At 54.0% G+C, this 21,200-nt stretch overlaps 1 protein-coding gene across 1 annotated transcript in view; it reads right to left on the reverse strand.

Moving 5' to 3' along the window:
* Positions 1-3,531: 3,531 nt before the first annotated feature.
* Positions 3,532-21,200, reverse strand: part of SLC16A2 (solute carrier family 16 member 2) — a 32,031-nt gene continuing 14,362 nt past the window's right edge. The window contains exons 2-6 of the mRNA XM_086619724.1: positions 10,175-10,319; positions 5,905-6,367; positions 5,316-5,459; positions 4,566-4,794; positions 3,532-3,752 (exon numbers count right to left, since the gene is read on the reverse strand). Coding sequence (XP_086475850.1) covers positions 3,532-3,752; positions 4,566-4,794; positions 5,316-5,459; positions 5,905-6,367; positions 10,175-10,319 — 1,202 coding nt within the window. The remainder of the gene's footprint in view (positions 3,753-4,565; positions 4,795-5,315; positions 5,460-5,904; positions 6,368-10,174; positions 10,320-21,200) is intronic.

Below are 21,200 nucleotides of genomic sequence, written 5' to 3' on the forward strand. Positions count from 1 at the left end.
AGATGGAGATGTCACGGGGGTGAAAATCCACCCTAAGCCTCCTGAGATGCTGAACCAGAGTGATCTGAGCATAGGTGAGACCCTCAGCACCTATGCTCGGGGTCGGGGGGGGGGGTCAAACTGGGCACCTCACTCAGTGGGACCGAAAAAAAAGAAAATTAACAAAAAAAAAAAAAAAAGGAAAACAAAGAAGAAAAGAAGAAAAGACAATGACTTGGTTTTTTTGAACACCCTCAAGCTAAAGATTTCGAGCGGTCGCCCCAGCTGAGCCCCGAGCAGGGCACTGCCGGGACACGTCCCGTTCTTGCACGCGCCCGCAGCTCTCCCAACACGCCAGGGAAGTGGGAGAAGCTGCTTCGTCCCCACTCCCTTCCACCCCCTTCCCACCCCCGTGGGACCTGACCTGCTCCCGTGCCCTCACTGCCCCCCGAAAAGGGCCGAGCCCGGAGCGTCAGGCTCCACCTTCCCCTTCCAGAAGAAGGGAGCAGGGCAGGAATCATAGCCCAGCACTCGCAGGGGAGCTACAAGTTTTGGGTTTGCGGTTTTTTTTAATTAGAAAACTGATTAAAAGGTAGTCTTCACCCCGAATGTTACCTCCCATTCGGCCGTCGCCCACCCAAACAAGGTCATGGATGCACTGGGCCAGGATGAGCGGATCCCGTTGGGAAGAAACCAGAGGGGTTTTAGGATGAAGCTTTTTGCAATGGGTAGGGACCTATTTGGTGTCACAGCACCGGGCTACAACAGGCTAAAAGAAGTTTTGGAGACCAATGCAGTTTTTCCCAGTTTACAGATGCTCAGATCGCTACAATCCCACCTCTCACGTGCCACGAGCCGGCAAAAATTCTTACAAGCTTTCCAATGCCCAAGGGACAAACCAGAGGAGCAGCAGCAGCACTTGGCTGATGAACAAACCCCAAAACACTCCCCTTCATGTTGACAGACTGCTCCAACCTCTGCCCTTCCCGTTCCCATCCGTGTGTGCAGACAAGGCGAACCTTTCGTTGCTGTCGCTCAAAGGCACCTTCGCCGCTGCGGAATTCACCCTTGTCTTGACCAAGGGCAGGATCCCAACCAGGCAAAGATGCTGGGAGTGGTTTTGGGAGGCTGGTACCAGCAATTGGGCTGGGAGAGGATGAGGGGTGGGTTCCTTTGACCAAACTCGGGTGGCCCATAAACACACCTCGTATTTGGAGCCGTAGATAATAAGAGCTGTAGGCAAAGACCCAACATTTAGGGAGGGTGAACGTAGGTACCATCATCCCTCCTGGGAAACGTGCTGGCTCCCGGCTGCCGCAGAGCCGGTTGGACGCCGCTGCAGTGTCAAGCACCCATCGCACCCAACGCCGGCTCCTCCCGCGGCAAAGACCTTCGCGGGCAGGTGGAGCCTTTAAGGCAAGTGGAAATCTGTAGAATTTGGGGATTTAAACCATAAATGGCCTTAAGGACCAGAGAGGTTTTACCACCAATGAAGTTTCCCATGAAGCTGGGTGCAGCCGTGGGTGGGCTCTGCCATGCAGCCGCTTGCTCAGGCCAGACGTGGGCTCGAGGCAGCTCTCCTCATTCTCTTGTTGGTCTGAAGGAGTTACTCCTTGAATTGAACCCCTCATTAAGGTCAAAAATACAATTTAAAGAACTTCATCGAACTCTGATGCGACTAAAAGCCCCAAAACGAGTTAACGGCGCGATGTCTTTCCGTCCTTCAGCTGTTGGATGGTTTTGGAGATGCCCCACTGCCAACACTCCCACCTGAAGAGCAGCCCATTCATGCCCTGCCCTGGGCACATCCCACCGGCAACGAAGTGTAATAACGGGCACAGCAACGCGTATCGAAGACAGAGACAACCGACCGTTCTCGTTTTATAGCCATAAACAGACACGTCACAACACACCAGTTAATTCTCCAGCTCAACAGAGACAGAAGGGCCACAAGACCACGAGACCTTCTGACGAATCAGCCAACACAGGTTAAAAACAGGACCTGAGGGGCATGCGGGATCCTGAACCTATATACAAAGCTCCCGCCGCTGCCCGCGGGACAGGTCCCTCCACTGAACCCAAACTTCCACAGCAAAGATTTGGTCTTGGTGCCAACAAACCCCCGGGGACCGAGGGGCGATGCCCAGGGCACACGTCCCTCTTCAGGCTCCTCAGCTTTGAACGGCAGGGGAATAAAACGAAAATCCAATGAAGGATGGCTTTGCACCCAGGATGAACGTGAGCTCCGTTTCTTGTTCTCTCCTGGGTTATTATTCCCAGGAAAAAGTTCCCTGGTCCCAGCCACTACCTCATTTCCACGGGGACCTACAGGGCAGGAGGACATCCCTTGCTCCGTGCCTCACTCATTAGCAATGCCTGGAGATGATGAACTCCTACCCAAGGCTGAGCTCTGCCTTCGCTCTGGGGACCCATCACTGGGCCATTTTCTTGACCTCTCTCCCTTCTTCCCCTCTCCGGGGACGGCGCTGACCCCGCACCGGCTCCGCACGGCAACGCCCAGGCCACGGCTTCTAAACCCTTTGGAAACACTGGGCTTCCCCTCCCCATACTGACTCGTGGTTATTGCTACATAACATACAACCAGCCCCCGCCAAAAAAAGAGTGGTGGCACCTCGTGCCCCGCGCCGGCTGCATCCCCGCATCCCTGGCGCAGGGAAGCCGCCTCCCAGCACGGAGCAAACCCGCGACGGACGGGGCTCTGTCCCGACCCTGCCTGCCTCGACACCCCGGAACGCCCGTCTCAGCGGCTCACCCATGGTTTTCCCTCTTCCGCGCCTCCGAAGCCCCATCGTGAGGCGCTGGGTGAGAAAATGGAGGCGGAAAGTGGCCGAGGGACCCACTGGTCTTGGCCCCGCGTTTTTTTTTAAGGCATATTTTTTAGGAAGGGCGTGCTCCCGCGTGGCTCCGTCTGATGAGGGCGGTAGGACCGGAGCCGGCCGAGCTCCCCGTGGTCCCAGCTGCAGCTCTGCGTGGGAGAGCAGTGGGAAAGGAGGAGAGGAGAAGATGAAAGCGGGACTCGCCGATGGTTTATTTGGTTTATTTTCCTCCTTCAGCTCTACCGGCTCCGAAACAGCCTCCGGTGCTGGACAGGGAGGAGACTGCCTCGCCGGGACGTGGCAGCGGAGGAGAAGGATGGATGGCTGCAAGGTTCAACGAGCTCCATCCGTGGCCTGCTTGGAAAAGGCGTTTATTAGCTGTAAACCTCTGTCGTGACACATAGAAAACCGGGAAGAGGAGCGGGAGATCGATCAAGTTTGAATCCTGGTGAGAGTTCTCCTTAGAAAAATGGTTAGAGAAAGGGGGAAAAAAAAAAACAAAAGGCGGCTTTGACATGGAAATTGTCCCGAAAAAGAGCCTTTCTGCTAGTTAAAAGCCTTTAACTAGAAGAACTTTTTGTGGGTTTTTTTTTCTTCCTTTACGGACGTAGTGCACCTGTGATCATTGAGAATTACGGTCCGTCGAGAAAAGGGCCTGTGCTTGGGCTACAGAGAGGCTGCTGGTGGCAACGGAGAGCGTCGGCGAGCGGAGGGGTTACATGGGCGCTTCGGAGGCAGGACAGCCCGGCAGCAGCTCCCCGTTCACCACCGCCTCCGACACCAGCATCTTGTCTTTGCCCGAATCCAGCCGCTGCTTCTTCAGCATCTTCTGATGGACCAGCGGGACGACGGAGAGCACCAAGCCGCCGATGATGGGCGGGACTCCGGCAAAATAAAAGGCCGCGTCGTAATTCCCAAAATAATCATTGAGGTATCCTGAAAGAGAAGAGTGACGGCGGTTACAGCCGTGTCAGTCTAAGGACCAACTCGTCTCTGCTTCCACCACCAGATTCGGGGAGATTTGGGGTTTTAAAACAATCTTTTTTTTCCCCAGCGCGTTCCTTGGGAGTTTTTTGTGCCCTGGATTAAAGGATGTGCGTGGCCAACATTGTGTAGCGAGGAGGTCAAGAAGGAAAGTCTCAGCCATCCTTCCTATTTAATCAGACCAGGGCACAATCAGACACATCCCAAACGCAAGCTGAGACAGAGTTAAACAACCAAACGTTTCAGGAGGATCTTCCTAGAGCCTTGGAGGCCAGGAGGTGATGGAAAAGCAGGCAGGGGCTGTTCCTCTGCTGATTGCCTCCGTCTGGAAGCCCGGCTTCGCTTACGGATATTTTATCTACATGGGGATGTCAGCTGAAAAATACTTTGATTCAACAAGCCAGGGGCTAAAGGTACCAGTTAGCCATCAGCCCCCTGGTATCTAACAGGACTTCTAGAAAACTCATATCTGTCAATTCTTAGCTCAGCTTCCAAGAGAAATCAGTTAATGTGATCTTGAGTTGCTCTCGCTGTTCCTCTGCTGGCCACTTTTCATCAGCCTGAAGAAAGGCCCTGAGATGCTACAGGACGTAGCACGGAGTGATGTTACACCCGTCCTTCAACCCTCATGCGACAAAATAGGCCAGAAAATGCAAAACCGTATGTCGGCTCTCATGCCAAAATACCACCACGGGTGAAAGGTTCTACAAGCATCTGCTCCCTCCCAACAGCTGGGTCCAGGTCCGGCACCGTGGCTCTACCAACCTGCTATCGGCGTACCCGCGGTCATGGGCACAGCCATCAGCCCCATGAGGTACCCTATGGCCTGGGACGCCTGCATGGGCCCCACCAGCTCGAAGGCGATGGGGGCCATGATGGTGGTGAAGAAGCCATCGCAAAGGCCAAGGAAGAGGCAGATGACAATGACACCCTCGAACCCTCGGCACTGGGGGATCATCATGCACAGGATGCCCAACAGCACGAAGGACGCGACCTGGGGAGACAAAAGTGAGCACGTCATGGGGTGTGGGATGAGCGGGGATGGGCAGCAGGACACATCATGAAGATGACATTGAACAGGTCAACGATGTTGCCCCCTCCTCTGGACCCAGCAATGCCATCCATCCTCTGCTCTCGTCTCAGAGAGGCCCTTAAGAATAACCTTTTAAGAAGCTTTAGGAAGGATTAGCTGCTGGATTAGCTGCTGGATCTCAGCAGTTTGTTCTTCAGAAACCACAAGAAGGTGAGAGAGTAACCAGCAGTTGGGGAAGAGTCTGAACCACAGAGTTTGACTGCTGAACGGACACCGAGACCTCAGGTCAAGTGTGTAACTTCTCCGTACACCTTTTACAATAAATTTTCTTCCCTGACAGCAGACGAGGGTGCCAGTTAATGGTCGGTAAAGGGTCTGCAACCCCTGGTTGACAGTGACTAAGCAGAGTGTCCACACTGATGTAGAGGTGCCGACCTGCAGCGGTGCGCCAGCAGCCACGCAGAGGGTCGGACACAACGTACCTGCAGGTAAATCTTCTTCAGCCCAGGAATGCAGTCGCCAATGCGGCCCGAAACCAGGCGCCCCAGCCCTGACATGGCCCCCAGGCAAACCAGGAGGATCCAGTCCTTCTTGGTTTCTTGAAATCGCTTCTCCACGTATTTTACCTAGGGCGGAGGGAAGGACGCAAGGACATGAACCCGCAGTAAGTTAATCCCTCTCCTATCCCAAAAAGCAGAGGGCTCGTGGCTTTGGGGGTGGTTGCGAGACCCTCACGGCTGCACCACGCTGACCTGCATGCACTGCCTCCACCCACCCCAAATCCAACAGCCCCCTTCTGCTACCAACAGTGTCTTCTGGAGCTGCGGGAAACGACCGCTCTGCCCACCCTGGCGCAGAGGAGACACAGGAGCACTAAAAAGGTGCCTCTTCCCATCACTGTTCCTGTTTACAGGACGTGCCTGCAACAGTGTCTTAGCTCCAAGGCTTTTGGTGGCTCCATCCCTACTGCCCATCTCCACCTTCCCACCTCCTCCTCGCCTGCACGGAGAAGCCCTTTCACCCCGGGCAAGGAGACCTCCCTCCCCTTCCCGTCCCAGCCAAGGCTCTCACCAGGTTCATGTAAGGTACAAGATATCCCAGGACAGCCGTAGCGATCCCAAAGGCCCAAATCCGATAGGTCTTTCTCCGGAAAACCCTCAAGTTGAAATACTTGCGCGTCTGGGCCCAGCACTGCTGCCGCACACTCCGGCTGCCCAGCTTGTCCTGCCCGTCGTGCTGAGAGTCACAAGAAGGTGGCAAGATGGGCCGATAGGTCAGGGACAAGAATATCTGGATGAGCATTAAGGCACTGAGTACTTGGAAAGTATGCGCCAGCCCGATGGCCTTCCCCACCATCTTCAGGAAGAAGGGGAGTGGCATGGAGATGAGGCAGCTGCCGCCGGCCACGATGCCGTTGGCCAAGCCAAGGCGGCGCTTGAAGTAGTGACCAAGGATGACCAGCGAGGGCTGGAAGGCGAAGGAGCTGCCGCAGCCAAAGAGGATCCCGTACGTGAAATAACGAACTTCCAGAGACCTAGTGGGGGAAAAAAAACCAAAACACAACACGTTGAGGTGGTTATGTTAGGCAGAGGTAAGGAAGCCTTCTCCTCCGCGGTCCTGCAAAACCTGGAGTCAAGAGCCAGGTCTCACATGCCACAGGTGCCACACAGACAGTCTGACCTCGAGGAGCTTAGTCCCTCACCAAAGCAGGGATGATCCTCGGTTCACAGCTGTCACGTTACATCTCCAGGCATCTCCTGGGGAACGCTCTCTGCAAAGAGGAGCAGGCAGCAGCCAACCTGCCCTCCTTGGGAAGGCGACCTAACTTGGATGGGTTTTAAATTACAGCAAGCCAGACTTTCTAAGGTAGGCAGGGTGGGTTATTTTTAGCTAGAAATCCTTTTCATCTTTTTTTTTTCCCCCCACTGAAAGGACTAATTGAAAAAGTTCTGCACCCGGTGTTTGAAAGCAGAAGGCACCAACTCTGCTGGTTATTAGGCACGTAGGAAGGGAACAGTGTGTTTCTGCCCAGGCTCCAGGTTGCTTAATTAAGTTCTTTAAGCTCCTCTGGGAGCTTCAATCAGATGGTTAATAGACCTCATTTGTCCCTTACACTGGTGGCTGCACTCAAGGAGGGAGTGAAGTGGCTGCTCTACAGAAGAGGCGGAAAGTTCGGAGAGCCGTTTCCCAATTGCCAGCCCGGTTTTCCCAACAGAAGCGGCTGAGAAAGGAGCCTAAAGTTAGGTGGTGCAAATAACCCACCACGTTTCTCTCCAGACGAACGATTTTTTTTTCTTCATCTCTCTGCAAAACATTCAGCTGCAAAAGACTGCCACGAAATACTGCACAGGAGGAGAGCGCGATGGAAACGGTGGGGCAGCTCACTGGGCAAGCGACGCTGCATGAGGGCAGATTTCGATTAGATCTAAGGAAGAAATTTTTCACTCTGAGGGTGGTGAGGCACTGGAACAGATTCCCAGAGAAGCTGTGGCTGCCCCATTCCTGGAAGTGTTCAAGGCCAGGTTGGATGAGGCTTTCAGCAACCTGGTCTAGTGGAAGGTGTCCCTGCCCACGGCAGGGGGGTTGGAACTGGATGATCTTGAAGGTCTCTTCCAACCCAAACCATTCTGTGATTCTTCTTTACTCCAATGCTCAGAACGACTCGTGAAATACTGAGTGTGCTCGCAAAGCAAGCGAGAAGACAGCAGCCCACATCCAATGGAGCAGTTTGAAGTTGAGAAAACGTTTCCAAGGACATCATTTCTTCCATGACACGCTCCTCTCCTCAGCTAGCCAAGCAGAACGTGCTTGCCATACCCAACGGCAAAGACAAATGACTGTCATGAAAGGCAACTGCTGCTACTCCAGAGTGAAGCCACATCAGAAACCCCTTCCACCGGAGCCAGGCAGCAGCTGGGCTGCGCAAGCTGTCTCCAACCTCCCACGCACCAGCCTTGGCCATCTCAGCTGGGTCACGCCAGCTTTGGTACCGCAGCTAAGCTGACGTGTTGGATAAGCGGAGACGAATGCCGCAGTTCCCATCTGCTCCCCGTCGACGCTAAGACACCCCTGCATGAGCAGGGGCTCCTTTCAATCTTGCTTCTTAGCCAGGATTTCCCACCCAGCTTGCTGGGAATCAGCCAGCTGCTCTCTGGTGGGAAGGGCAGCATCGTCTCCCTTGGATAACAAGGTCTCCCGTGGATAATGACATCTCCTGGGACAAGGAGCTCTCCCTCCGACGCTGCCTCTTGCTTACAGCTCACAGTCAGGTCCTGGTTCAGTCCCGCTGCCAGAGGTTCGGGGGATTTCTCTCTGCCTGGAGAAATCAGGCAGAAATTGGGGAGGGGAAGGAGAGGCAGATGAAAAGGGACTCAAACCCCACCACCAAATGCTTAACAGTGCAGAAGAAGAGGGCTGGGAGGGCATCTGGGGAAGTATGAAGACAGCTCTGATGAACTGGCCATCACCTCCCATTCCTCACGTGAAAACATCCCCCTTAAAACTGGAGAGAAGGGGAAATCTTGACACAACTGGGATTTCTCTCTTCTTGAGGGCGCATAAGATCAGCATTGGCTCCAGGAGCGCAGGAGACATCCCGGTGCAAGGCAGCAAAGAGAGGAAAAGCCTCACCTCAACGCCAGCCAGAAAACCTCAGCCTTGCCCAGAGCTCTGCCTTTCAGCATCTTCTGTCTATTTACTGGGTTTTGTACAAAGTCCACCACACTTTGAGTGCCGGAGGCAGCGAGCATGAGCAGAGGTGGGTTTGGCTCAGCTCGGTGCCGTGCCAGGAGCTGCTGCTCCTCCGTTTGGTCAAAGCAAAGCCATTTTAGAGAAACCAGGAGATAAAGGGTTGATTAGCCCCGATCCTGAGCCCACCCAACCCAGCCTGGGTCCCCCTTTACAACAGCAGCTCCCTTTGCTCCGGCACACGTAGCCCAGCCGGCGCTGGGTGGGTCGTCTCCAGCTGTGGCTGTGGAGGAGCTGGCAAAGGGGGGCCAAAAAAATCAAAATAAAATCCCCTTTTCCATTGTTCTGGGTGAGCAGGAGCCACTAGCTTTGAATTTCAGGACCGGCCTTCGCCATCCAGATGGAACACTGCCAAATCCCGCAGCCCCGCTGCTCTTCCTCCAGCCCGGCCGCGCCGAAGGCAGCTTCCCTCGCCGCCGGCCAGCTGCAAAGCGGCTCCTTTCTCCCTAAAAAAGCAGCTGAAGGAATGTGAACCGAGAGCGAGAAGGCAGGAAATAGGGATTTCAGCTCTGGAGCTCTCCTGGAAATAATATTCTTCTCCGTTTGTGCTGTTTGCTTTTTTTTTTTTTTTTTTTTAAGCCCAACACAAGAAGCCACCGGCAGCGACGCGGTGCCAAGAGCTCTTTTTCTTTGCACAAACATTTTTTAGCATCCCAAAGCCCCTGGGGCTTTGCAAGGGTGCTCAGAATCTGCCCCCATCCCACCCCAGGGTGATAGGGGTGCTCCTGCAGCTGGGCACCCATCACACAGCACATATCCAAGGGGATCCAGGGTTGGGGCAAGCATGAGGGTCCCGCTGAGCAGGGAAAAGGGAGCCGGTGTCGAGTGGGCAGGAAGGAGCACGGCGTAGGCAAGGGGCCCTCCGGGAAACCCGTGTGTATTTGCTTTCAAAAAACTCACTCCTTGAAGCATTTTAATTGAAACAATATTGATTTTAACCGAGATCCAACCCAAAGCAATGTTTTTATTCAAGACGAGCTGGGGCAAACGATGCTTTGGAGGGCGTCTCCGTGGTGCCTTTGAGGCTCCATTTAACAAGCGCTGCACAAAGCACCCCAGAGGTGACCTCGTTTTGCTCCAAAAAAGATGCTCCAAACCCCATCTGGCTCCCCCTCCCTGTCTGCCCAGCACGGAAACCCCTTCTTGCCAGGCATAACCCATCAAATATTATTTTAAGCATTACTTTACTTCCAGCACCAAACGGGAAGCCGGTTGCAAAGGAGAACGGTTTGGTCCACCAGCATCCCTTTGGAGCTGCGTGTGACAGACACGCCAACATCGCGCTGCCTGTTTTCAACACCAAACAAAGGACTCGAGGGCCGAAATCCCATAAAATAAAGTCCCTCGCCCCGGTAAAATTCACTCTCTTGTCATCCAAGGGCAAAAGAGCAACTTGGTTCGACTTGGAGAGGAACAGGCTGAGCGCACGTGGACTGCAGGTGGGCTGGAGGGATGCCAGGAGACCTCCCATCTGGATGGAAACCACCGGCTCTGCCCCAAAAGGCAGCGGCACGTGTAGGCAAGGGGGGGTTATCAGGGAAGAGTGAGGAAGAGGAGGTCGCTGAGGAGCTGGACGACCCCTCTGCAGCCTTACTTGGTGAAGGAGCTGGAGAGGAGTCCGATGAAGGCGATGGCAGCTCCCGAGGCTGCCGTGGTCCTGCAGCCGATGCGGTCGGTGAAGATGCTGACGATGGGAGAGCAGAAAAAAATCATGCCCATGGCCAAGGAGCCGACCCATGCTAGGGAGAGAGAGAAGAAACGCGACAGTCAGGATGGGACATCAAACAGGCGCCAGAAGGAGGACAACCAGGCACCGACTCCAGCTTTGGAGATGTTCTCGGTAGAGAGGCAGCCCCACCGCACCGTTAATTAGCAGCGCAGCTCGTAAATAACACGGTTACCGCTGGCGTCATGCCAGCTTTGGCTACGAAGAGTTTCGTACCTTTGAGTTATGGCTTCACATTCCGGGGTACCGCGCTCATCCCTCGTGGCTCCCCAGTGCCAGGACCAGTCCCGCTCCCCTCGCCCCACTGTTGGTGGGGGCTCCTCGTCGGAGGAGACCCACGGGTCGTGCCACCTCAGGGCGCATTCCCAGCCCTGCCAGGGATGGTGATGCCTATGGTGGGACCGTCAGCTCGTGTCTCCTTCCAGCCCACCCCTGGAGACAACCACTGGCTGGCTGGCTCTTTTTGTTCAGAAACTTTTATTATTTGAGATTATTTCAGCCTGTCATCTTCTCCCTACCCGCCACCTTCTCTCCTTAACGCTTTCTGTGGCTGTTTTGGGGAGGAAAGGTGGGCTTTCAAGAAAAGCAACACGGTAAGGAAAAAAAATCTCAGTCTACCCGCTCCGAGGGGAAGCACGAGGTGCTCCCAGCAGGACACAAGGCAAGACAGATGGACAGATGGACAAGGGGCTGCCAGCCCTACCCGGCACCCCACACTGACCCGGGACACATCCCCCTTGCTTTTTTGTCATTTCTTTTGCAGAGTTGTTTTTTTTTGCCCCCAAACGAGCACTCTGCAAACCCCTGTAGCGCAACCCCACACAATAACGACCCGTCCTTCGAGAGCCGTGAGATTATTTTCTTTTTTTTTTTTTTCAGAAAATAGCCAGGTCCCTTATTAAAAGCAAATGACATCTCTCCAACAACCTCTCCAACCTCTGCCTTTCAAAAGTGACCACACAAAGAAACCCTGGGAAGGGCTGACCCTTCCGAATTAATTACGAGTTCGCGAGGACTCAATTTAATCCCAAATCTCAATCCAAATCCCAATTAGGGCCACGAAGATGATAAGAGGGCTGGAGCACCTTTCCTATGAGGACAGGCTGAAAGAGTTGGGGCTGTTCAGCCTGGAGAAGAGGAGGCTCCGGGGTGACCTTATAGCGGTCTTCCAGTACCTCAAGGGGGCCTACAAGAAAGATGGGGAGAGGCTGTTCAGGAGGGCCAGTTGTGATAGGACAAGGGGTAATGGTTTTAAAATAGAGGGAGGTAGATTCAGGTTGGATATTAGGAAAAAATTTTTTACCATAAGAGTTGTAGAACACTGGAACAGGTTGCCCAGAGAGGTGGTGGATGCTCCATCCCTGGAGACGTTCAAGGCCAGGTTGGACGAGGCCCTGAGCAGCCTGATCTAGTTGGAGATATCCCTGTTCCTTGCAGGGGGGTTGGACTAGATGACCTTTGAAGGTCCCTTCCAGCCCTAACGATTCTATGATTCTATGATTCTATCTCCCTTAATATAACGTGGAGTGGGGCAATAAAAAGGAAAGCAGAGGCTGGGCGGGAGCGTGGTGGGACTCACCGGGGTCTGCTCTTGCCACCAGGTGAAATAAGAAAGGGGTGAGGGTGAAGACCCCCCTCATCTGGCTGATTTTCTCCGTCCTAAACACAAGGCACAACGGCAATGAAAGTCCTTCTAATAGGATGAGGTGGCACCGCTCCAAAGAGCCGTCCAAAACAACGGCGAGAGGGGCTGAGGGGTGCGTGGGAGGCCGGCCAAGATGGGCAAGGCTCATTAAACGGGATAATATACCTCCAGAAATGTTCCTTCGACTTCAGCCAAGGCAGTAAAAACGTTAGACGGCCCCGTCATGTTTGAAGTTTTGTTATTTTTGGAAACCGCTGTAAGAAACGCGGAAATAAAAGCATAAAGCAAAGCCTTAAATTTAAAGGGCCAGATTCGGAGCTTAATAACCCGGGGATTTACACGCAAAATAAGCAGGATCAATCTCTGGCTCCCAAAACACACACTCACCTGCCAAGATCAAAGCAAACCCGGGGCGAGATGCTCAGCGCCGGGCGCTTGAAAGCTCCTCCAGTTTTGGGTTTGTCAAAAGCAGATACGGCTCCATTAAAACCAATAAACAGCGACAACAAAAATAAATGAGAAATAAATAAAAAGAGCCCCGTGGCAAATTGCTCTACCTTAGAGAAAGGGCTCACCGCAAGCGAGGAATAAAAATAGGCTCGGGGAAGAATATCAAGTTAAAATTAGTAAGAACAATAGCCTCACTTCCAGAGCCGGGGTTTTGTCTTCCCAGCGCTTCCCAGCGGAGCCCCGGGACGCCGGGAGGGCTGGGCGAGCTCCAGTGCTGGAAAGAAACCTTGGCAAAATCGTGGGGGGCTGGAGAAAAGCGCCTTGGTCCCACCAGGATTCACACCGAAACGGCCCCCGGAGAGGGGGCTGCATGATTTACCCCCGTTTTCACACAATTTACCCCCGTTTTTCTTCCCAGCGCAGCAGCAGGTGATGTCCTTTCGCATGGGTGGGGGCGAGGCTGGAGGAATGCCGTGGCAGAAAAACCACAGATTGGGAAAAAAAAAACAAAAACAACAACAACAACAACAACAACAACAACAACAACAACAACAAAACACACAAAAAAACCCAAAACAAAACACAAAAGGGGTTCGGGTGAAGCATAGCCCCAAACCTGCCCATCCGGACACGGAGCCGGAGTCCCTGGATCCGCTCCAGGGGATGAAGGGTTTTATTTTTGGCGATCTGTGTAACGTGGTTTTGAAGTTTCTCCTGGATTTTTCCTGGACGTGAAGGGCAGAGGCAGCGGCTCCGGCGGTGGAAAGCAGCCGGGGTTGAACCCGCCCGAGGCAGGGCTCCCCGTCGGCAGCTCTGCCGATGCTGGAGAAGTCCCAACTTGATTTAAAACCCACAGGGATGGGGAGGAAAGGAAAAAAAAAAAAAGAAAAAAAAAGGGGGAATCTTTGCTTCTGATTTCCAGAGGGTTTGGATGAGACAGTTAATTCCTAGCCCGGCCACACCTCGCAACCTTCTGTGGTTGATAACTCGGGCCAGATACTGAAGCACACCAAGACAAGCCCCCACAAGAGGCACCAAGCCTTATCGGCGGCGCGGCGCGATCAAGCAGATCCTAAAGGAAACGACGGAGCGAATCCGGCGGGAGACGGGGCTGGAAGGAGCTCAAGAGCTGCGCGGGACTTGGCCAGGAGTCACGTTAAGACTTGATGGAGTCGCGAGGTGCCGGGAGTCCAACCGCCTCCCGGGAGCTCCAGCCGGAGGGGCTGGTTTTGGAGCTGCTGGGGTGGGGACCTGGATGGTGGTGGCCAAGAAACCCCCTGGCCAAGGGATGCCTTTACAGAAACATCAAACCTTCAGAAACCACATTTTTAGTTAAAACAGAGGCATTTAAAGTACTCTCCTTCAGCAAGGGAGTGAAGATGACTTCTGAGCTGGGGCTGGCAATGTTAAAGGTGGCTCAACGTGTGGTGTCCCTCTCCAATGGCCACCTCCCGGCTGACCCTGCTTGGACCAGCCGCATCCGTGCCACCCTGCTGCCACCCACAGCCCCTCCTGAAGGCAATAAACCAGCAGCAGGTTGGGCAATAGTAGTAGGTAGCCAGAGCTGTCACCTGAGCCCAGGCCACCCACAGCCATGGCTTCCTCCAGACCTTCCTGGTGGTCCTGGGGATGCTCTGGGGTATGGGAAGAGCCCAGCATGGGGCTGGTGCCCCTTTGCTGGAGCAGGGAGGTTGGCCAAGGAGAGCATCCCACCAGCAGTCCTCTCACAGCGTGATCCAGCTTTAGCTCCAGCTAAAGCTCCGCAGATTGCTCCTTCCCACCTTGACTTAACATAAGACAGGCAAACTGTTGGCCCATGGCAGGTCCAAAGCAACATGGCCTTCAACACGGACAAGGGAACAGCGTGGCTGAAGATCTCCAAGGAAAACAGAGATGTGGGTAACATGGCCAAGCCGAACCATCCTCCCCAGCACCGCTCACTCTGGGCTCAAGACAGAGTAAAAAACCAGGGAGGTGACCCATCTGCCCACCAGCCCAACACCATCAAGCTGTGGCCACAATGGATCTGCTCTGGGGCCAGGCATGTGTCGGCCACCAGGTCCTCCTCCTGCCTGTGGGTGACAACGCTGCTGGGGACCCTGTGGTACAGGAGGACTGGCACGCTGGGGTCAGGACCTGCAATGGGGCTGGTGATGCCGAGAGGCCAGGGAGGGCTGTGAGCACCACGTCCATGTGTTCATGGCAGCAAGAGGTGGGCAAGGCCCCTGGGGTTGGTCCAGGCAGGTCCCAGACACCAGATCAGCTTCCTTTCCAGGAAAACCATCCCCAGAGGATGACAAGCTCCTTCCTTGCTGGTATTTTCCCAAGCAGAAGAAGGTTTCTGGGTATGGTGGGGCAGACCAAAGCAGGTGAGGAAGGTGAGAACCAGCAGAGGATCCGAGATGCGGATGCAACGCTCCCCCTGGTATTTAGCTCATTGTTCCAAAAAACATCATTAAAAAGTCGCACTGCTCAGTACTTGCGGCCGAGCCTATTTGTTCCTTTAAAACCGAATCTCCAGGGAGAGGGAAGGAAGGGACGTCGCTCTCAGTCGTGCTTCCCCGCTGACCCAAATACTGCGGGCTGGAGGGATCAAGGGCCAGGAGGTGACCTCAGATCCGCCGCTGGAGGAAGTGTCTTCCCTCGCTTCCCGCGGCTTCTCCCGCTCGCCCCGCACTGCCGGGTAATTCGCCTCCATCTCCCCGTCTGCACCGCTCCTCCAAGAAATAGCTAATTCCTTGATGTGCCTTTTCTGGGCATGGGGAAGCTCTGCTGGCATGACAAAATGACAAACCCCACCACACATCTTCACAGCCCTTCCCAGCCCTACCTGGCTTCCTTCCCAGGTGGCCTGGGAGCCCAAGCAACCTGGTGGTCCTGCCCACACGGCCATCACCGGGAAGGAGATGGCCGTAACCCCGACTCCGCGGAGCTAATGCATGCCACCCCCAGCACATCTGCAGTGAAAACGAAGCAGCTGTTTCATCTTGTGCCCTTAAAAAAGCATTTGCGTCATCCTCTTGCTTGCTCAAAGTCAAGCCTGAGATGCTCCCGACAGCTTGGCCCCATGTGCTCCGCATCCCCCACGGACCGAGCCCATCTGGGAAGGGTCAGTCAAGGCTTAAATAAAGGCAGACGCAAAGTGACATCTGAGGAGGCCACCACGATGCATGGCAGGAAGGGAAACTAAGCTAAAGAGCAGCAAATCCAAGCTGAGGAGCACAAACTCAAGCTGAGGAGCACCAAAACCAAGCTGAGGAGCACCAAAACCAAGCTGAGGAGTAGCAAACCCAAGCTGAGGAGCACAAACCCAAGCTGAGAAGCACCAACCCAAGCTGAGGAGCACAAACCCAAGCTGAGGAGCACAAACCCAAGTTGAGCAGCAGCTGGGCTCCTCTGAACAGGAGGTGGTGGTGGGGCGGTGCGGTGGCAGCCACCGTGCATCACGTGCAGCTAAAAGCCAGATAAACTCATTAATTGTATAGCAAGCCCTGCTTGGTACCATACCCTAAAGCTTCAGAACAAAGTCCTCTTTTATCAGGTTTGGCTGACTTCTCCCCCGCCCTCCCTTCTTTCAAAAACAATTCCATAACAGCCTGAAAATTGGAATAAATGGAATTATTCAGAGGAATTACTCAAGGTCAGGTCTGACTAAAGACCCTTTCAGTGTCCCATTTGTGGTGGTATTAGGACAAACAGGAACAAACGCGAATGTCGTAGGAGAAGTGGCAGCTACCATCACCGTGGCATGGTCCCATGACCACGGACAACTCAACAGCTTCTCAGAGACCAGACCAGTGAGTGTCCACTCAGTCTTTGCCATAGGAGACTTCAAAAAAATCAATTTCTAACTGGTCCAGGAGCACAGGGCACCGGAGCAGAGTTGGCTGGGAACGTGCTTTGCTTTAAAAAAAAAAATCACATCTCTCCTGATCGGGCTCTCCGTCTTCCCTTTCTCTCAAGGACTCAAGGGACTTTGAAGAGACGATGGCCAGGCCACCTCCTGTAACCACTAAGTGATAGATAGCAGCTTAGGTGAGAGAGAAGTCCCAACATTAGCTGCCCTGTGGCCATGTTAAGTAGAGATGGAGGCGAATCCGTGGTTTCGCTTGGCAAGCGGCAAGCACGGAGCGTTCGCCTGAAGTTCGCGCGCTGAACATCTCGGAGGAACTCAATCCCAGCCGCATTTTGCATCATTTCATTCCAAAACCATAAAATTCTAGCCCAGTTAGAGCAAAATGGTGTTGGAGCTCACGTCTGTGCAGCATCACATCCTCCCCACCCGCAGCCCAGCTCTCGCTCGGCCTCAGAGGCTCCAGAGCTGCTCCAGAAATGCAAATTCTTGTGAAATCCATCCAAAAGCAACAAGGCAGCATGTGCTCTGCAGCTGAAACCCACCATGTGCCCAGGCTGGGTTTGTTTTCTCCCCAGCACTCCCCTCCAGGAGGCCAGGAAGGTTTTTCTTCTCCGCGTTGCCTTCTGGCTTACAATTTTTGAGAGATGATTCACCTACCACACACTAAAGTTACCCAACAAATAGGAGCTATGGTCATAACAGCTTCATCTCAACATGGGCTCTCATCCACCATGGCCCATCCAGACGTCTTTCCATGACCTACAACCCTCGTTACTTCAATCTCTCCCCATGTTGGGTGACTCCAAGAGACATTGGATCAGACCAAGTTTGCCCATGGCCCATCTCCCTGGTTGAGAGACCCAGTTGCACACCCAGAGGGCACCTCTTGGGCTTCAACTGCTGTTGGCCAAACCCAATGTCTTCACGCAGCTCCTGCCCGAATGGACTGGCAGAGCCTCCTTGGTATTGGAAGGGAAAATAAACCACGTCCCAGGGATGAGCATCCGTCCCCTCCTTCAGCTGTGCCGACAAACACCTCTCCAGCCCCTGGCAGCGTTTTAATCCAGCAAATTTTATGAAAAACAGAAAAGTTCCATTTTAATTGGTGCAAATTCCCTCCTCCCACCCGCGGAGCGCCAATCTGTAATTAGCCTTTCATGTAAAACGATGTTTATTCCTGACGGGGTTTATCTTGGCAGGACCGCGCGCTCTGAAATGCGCACACATTTGAAGACTCAAACCCTGCATTTAATCCTCTATCTGCTTGTTAATCCTCATTGTTCCCAAGCCCCTTTTCAAAACACACCCACGGAGAGAAGAAAGTATTTTTATATATACATATATAAAAGAAAGTATTTATATATATATATATGATGTTCCAGCATCAGGAACACCAGCAGCAAGAGCAGCACCACACCAGCCCGGGGTCCAGCTGACCCCCTCCAGCTCCTGGCACTCACCCAAACACACAATGCCAAACCCAGGAGACCTTCTTCCTGATTTTTTCCATCTTTCTTTTTTTTTTTTTTTTTTTTGTAATATATGATTTTTCTCCCCAGCTGTGCTGCCCCTGGTGTGTCCCCCCTGTACTGTAGGCACTCGACCGAAGGACAGGAGCCCCCGTGTTTGTTTGGCAGCTCTACCACCAACAGTCCCCAACTCCATTTTGGAGAACCTACCCTGAGTGAGGCAACCCGATGGGGGTCAGACCTCAAGTTTCATAATTTCTGGGCTTAATTTGGAGCGATTTGGGATTTACACGCTCCTGGCACGCAGCAGCCACATCTACTAGTGTAGCAGCTCGGGGCTGGACCAGCAGCCCCCAGGGACCTCCCAGGTGACCAAAGCAGAATAGGTGCCTCCCCACCCCATCCAGCCCCAAGCACACAGCAGCACGGGGCATTGGGGCGAGTGGGGAGAGCGGGGGGGCTACCGAGGGGCTGCTCCAGGTTGCCCCATTCTGGGTGACCACATCGCTTCCAACAGGGCAATAAACACAATATGTACCTTATAAAATGAAAGGGAGAGTAAAGGGTCAGGGTTAGGGCTTGGGTTAGAGGCAGGGTCAAGGTCAGGGTCAGGATGAGGGTCAGGGTTAGAGTCAGGGTCAGGATTAGGCTTTGAGTTAGGATCAGTGTGAGGGCTAGATTTAGGGTTTGGGTCATGGTCAAGGTCAGGGTCAAGATTAGGGTCAGGGTTAGGGTTTGGGTCATGGTCAAGATTAGGGTCGGAGTTAGGTCCAGGATTTGAGTTAGGGCCAGAGTTAGGGTCAGGATTGGGGTTAGAGTCAGGGCCAGGGTTAGGAGGCCTGGCTCTCCTCAGCCCAAGGCACCTTGGCAGGTTGGGGTGTCTTCCAGGTCCCATGTGCTGGCTTCTCACCCTGTGCCCCGTGGGGAAACGTGGAGCCAGGCAAGTCCCAAGGCCGATGGCAATGATTAACTCTGGTGGGACAGTGTGGGTCAGTCGTGACCCTGGACGGTGGTTGCTGCACATCCAAAATTTTAAGCCTTTGGAAAAGCCATGACCCGACCAAACTTCACTGGGCTTTGACTATGATTAACCTCCTCCAGTCGCTTTATCTCCCTTTGGAGACCACCAGCACCAACAGACAACTCTGCAAGACACGGTCGCCCATCCAAGACAAGAACATCACGTTTGCAAACCGGGCAGGGAGGATGCAGGGGGTTGGGCATCTGTGAGGACATGGGCAGCGAGGGGCATCCTGCCAGTCGGTCCCAGCCTGGCATCGCCACTAGCACCAGAACTGGGCCAGCAGTGCCAGGGCACATGGTTGGCCAGTGCCAGACACCTCTTCCCAGCCCGGGACCCAGATGAATGCTGCCACTTTTGGTGGGACACCTGAAACCAGTGGACACGGGCAACTCCGCGTCCATCCCCAAGGGTGCCTATGCCCAGTGCAAACCCAGCACCGCAGCTGACATGGCATTGCCATCTACACGGCGATATCATACCCAAGACACGGCTGTGAGATCCCAAAAATCCCCAACATTACCCCAGGATGAAAGCACCTGGGGCATCCCAACTCCTCGATGCCTTGGGAGAAGTCGGGATGACTCCCGGCCCCCACTGGGAGGTAGGTTGGGGACCCCTCCCGAAACGCGGCTGGTGGCCCAAGTCTGCTCCATCCCTTGCGAAATCACTGGGCACTTTCCATCTCCTGCCAGCAATCCCGCCTGGGCTGCGTTTGGGAACCCTCTGCCTTTCACAGGGAGGCCAGGGTGAGAAGAGATGCTTTTTTCCAAGCTGGAAGAGACAGAAAAGCTTCTCTCTTTGCCAAATTTCTCCCGAGCCATCTTCTGTTTCCCATTAACGGCGAGAAGAAACCCTCCGGCCCGGGGTCCGCGTTCCTCCTGCTGCAACTCCCACGGGTGCTGGCCAATGTCCCAGCCAACAAGGAGAATTAAAGCCACCCGCCCCGGCTGGCCATGCCACAGGGACCCACGGAGCGAGGAACGGCAGCGGCTGGAAACCAACCCCCCTGCTCTGCTCTTACATCTCCCCCATGGAAACTTTTCAACTCCAGTTGCTGGCAGGAGCCGGGCTGATCCCAGCTGAATTCCTTCCACTTACCAGCAAATAAACAGCAGTTTAATGGAGGGAAAGAGAAAAACACCCTTTTTTTTTTTTTTTTTTTTTTTTCAAAGGGAGAACAAAGAAGCCGCGGAGAATAAATGGAGGTGAAATGTTGGGCTGGTCACAGGCTCATGAAGATCTTTTTTCCCTCCCGGTTGGGTACTTGACAGCCTTCCCTTTGAGTTAATTAAGGGATATTCAGAAAGAAAAATACTTCCAGCCCTTTGCCAGCCCTGACCATCAAGGGGAGAGACATAGCGCGCTTGAGACCAAACCCTGGAGCCATGGCCACAGCTCCTCCACTTGGACCAGACAGACCTGGGTGGCCCCGGCACTTAAACCACCATTTTTCAGGCACTGTGATGTTGCAGGTCTCCTCCCAGCCCTGCCACACTTCTGCCCAGCCTTTTCTCCAAACCCTCCAGTGATGGGAATCTCCAGCCTTCCCCTAGACAAGGGCTGGTCTTCTTGCACTCCAAGTATTTCTCCCAACCAACATCTTCCTTGCTGAAAAATTTCAAAGCAACACTTGCAACCTGTCCCTCACCGGACAGGGAGAACAGATTATTACCTTTTTTGCAACTTTTTAGAGAGCTGAAGGCAGTTGCACTCCTCTTCTTCAGCAGGAACAATCTCAGCTCGGGCTGATTAGATCTAAGGAAGAAATTCTTCCCTCTGAGGGTGGTGAGGCACTGGCACAGGTTGCCCAGAGAAGCTGTGGCTGCTCCACCCCTGGAAGTGTTCAAGGCCAGGCTGGATGAGGCTTTGAGCAACCTGGTGTAGTGAAAAGTGTCCCTTCCCATGGCAGGGGGGTTGGAACAAGATGAGCTTGAAGGTCCCTTCCAACCCAAACCATTCTGTGATTCCTTCTCTCCTCCATATCTCCCAGTTGACCCATCCCACAAGAGCCCTGCAAGGAGAGATGGCTCCTGCCACCCATGATGGCTGCATCACCCCAGCCCCATGTCGGGGCACCCCAGCCATGACCCACAATCCCCTGCTGTCTTTTGAACCCCAAAGGCTCTTTGGTGGTTGGGAGAGCGCTGGAGAGCAGGGCAGGGACCTGCTGGCAGCCTTCCTCCAGCGGGATGGGGATGGAGATGGCATTGGAAGAGCCATATCTCCCAAAGACCCATCAGCCAAAGCTGGGGTACCCCAAGGATGAGCAAGTTGGAAGAAAACATCCCTCTCCTTCCTCCCAGCAGCACCCATTGGCACTGCCAGCACTGCAGCATCCTCCCCCAACCATCCCCCATCCATAACCACCCCCTGGACCCTCCCAAGCTCCGGGGTGGAAAAACCACTGCGGCAACCTCAGCCTGAGCCCCCCTGGAGCAACCACCCTGAAA

Source organism: Tauraco erythrolophus, chromosome 13 (assembly GCF_009769465.1).
Source record: "Tauraco erythrolophus isolate bTauEry1 chromosome 13, bTauEry1.pri, whole genome shotgun sequence".
Taxonomy (NCBI): domain Eukaryota; kingdom Metazoa; phylum Chordata; class Aves; order Musophagiformes; family Musophagidae; genus Tauraco; species Tauraco erythrolophus.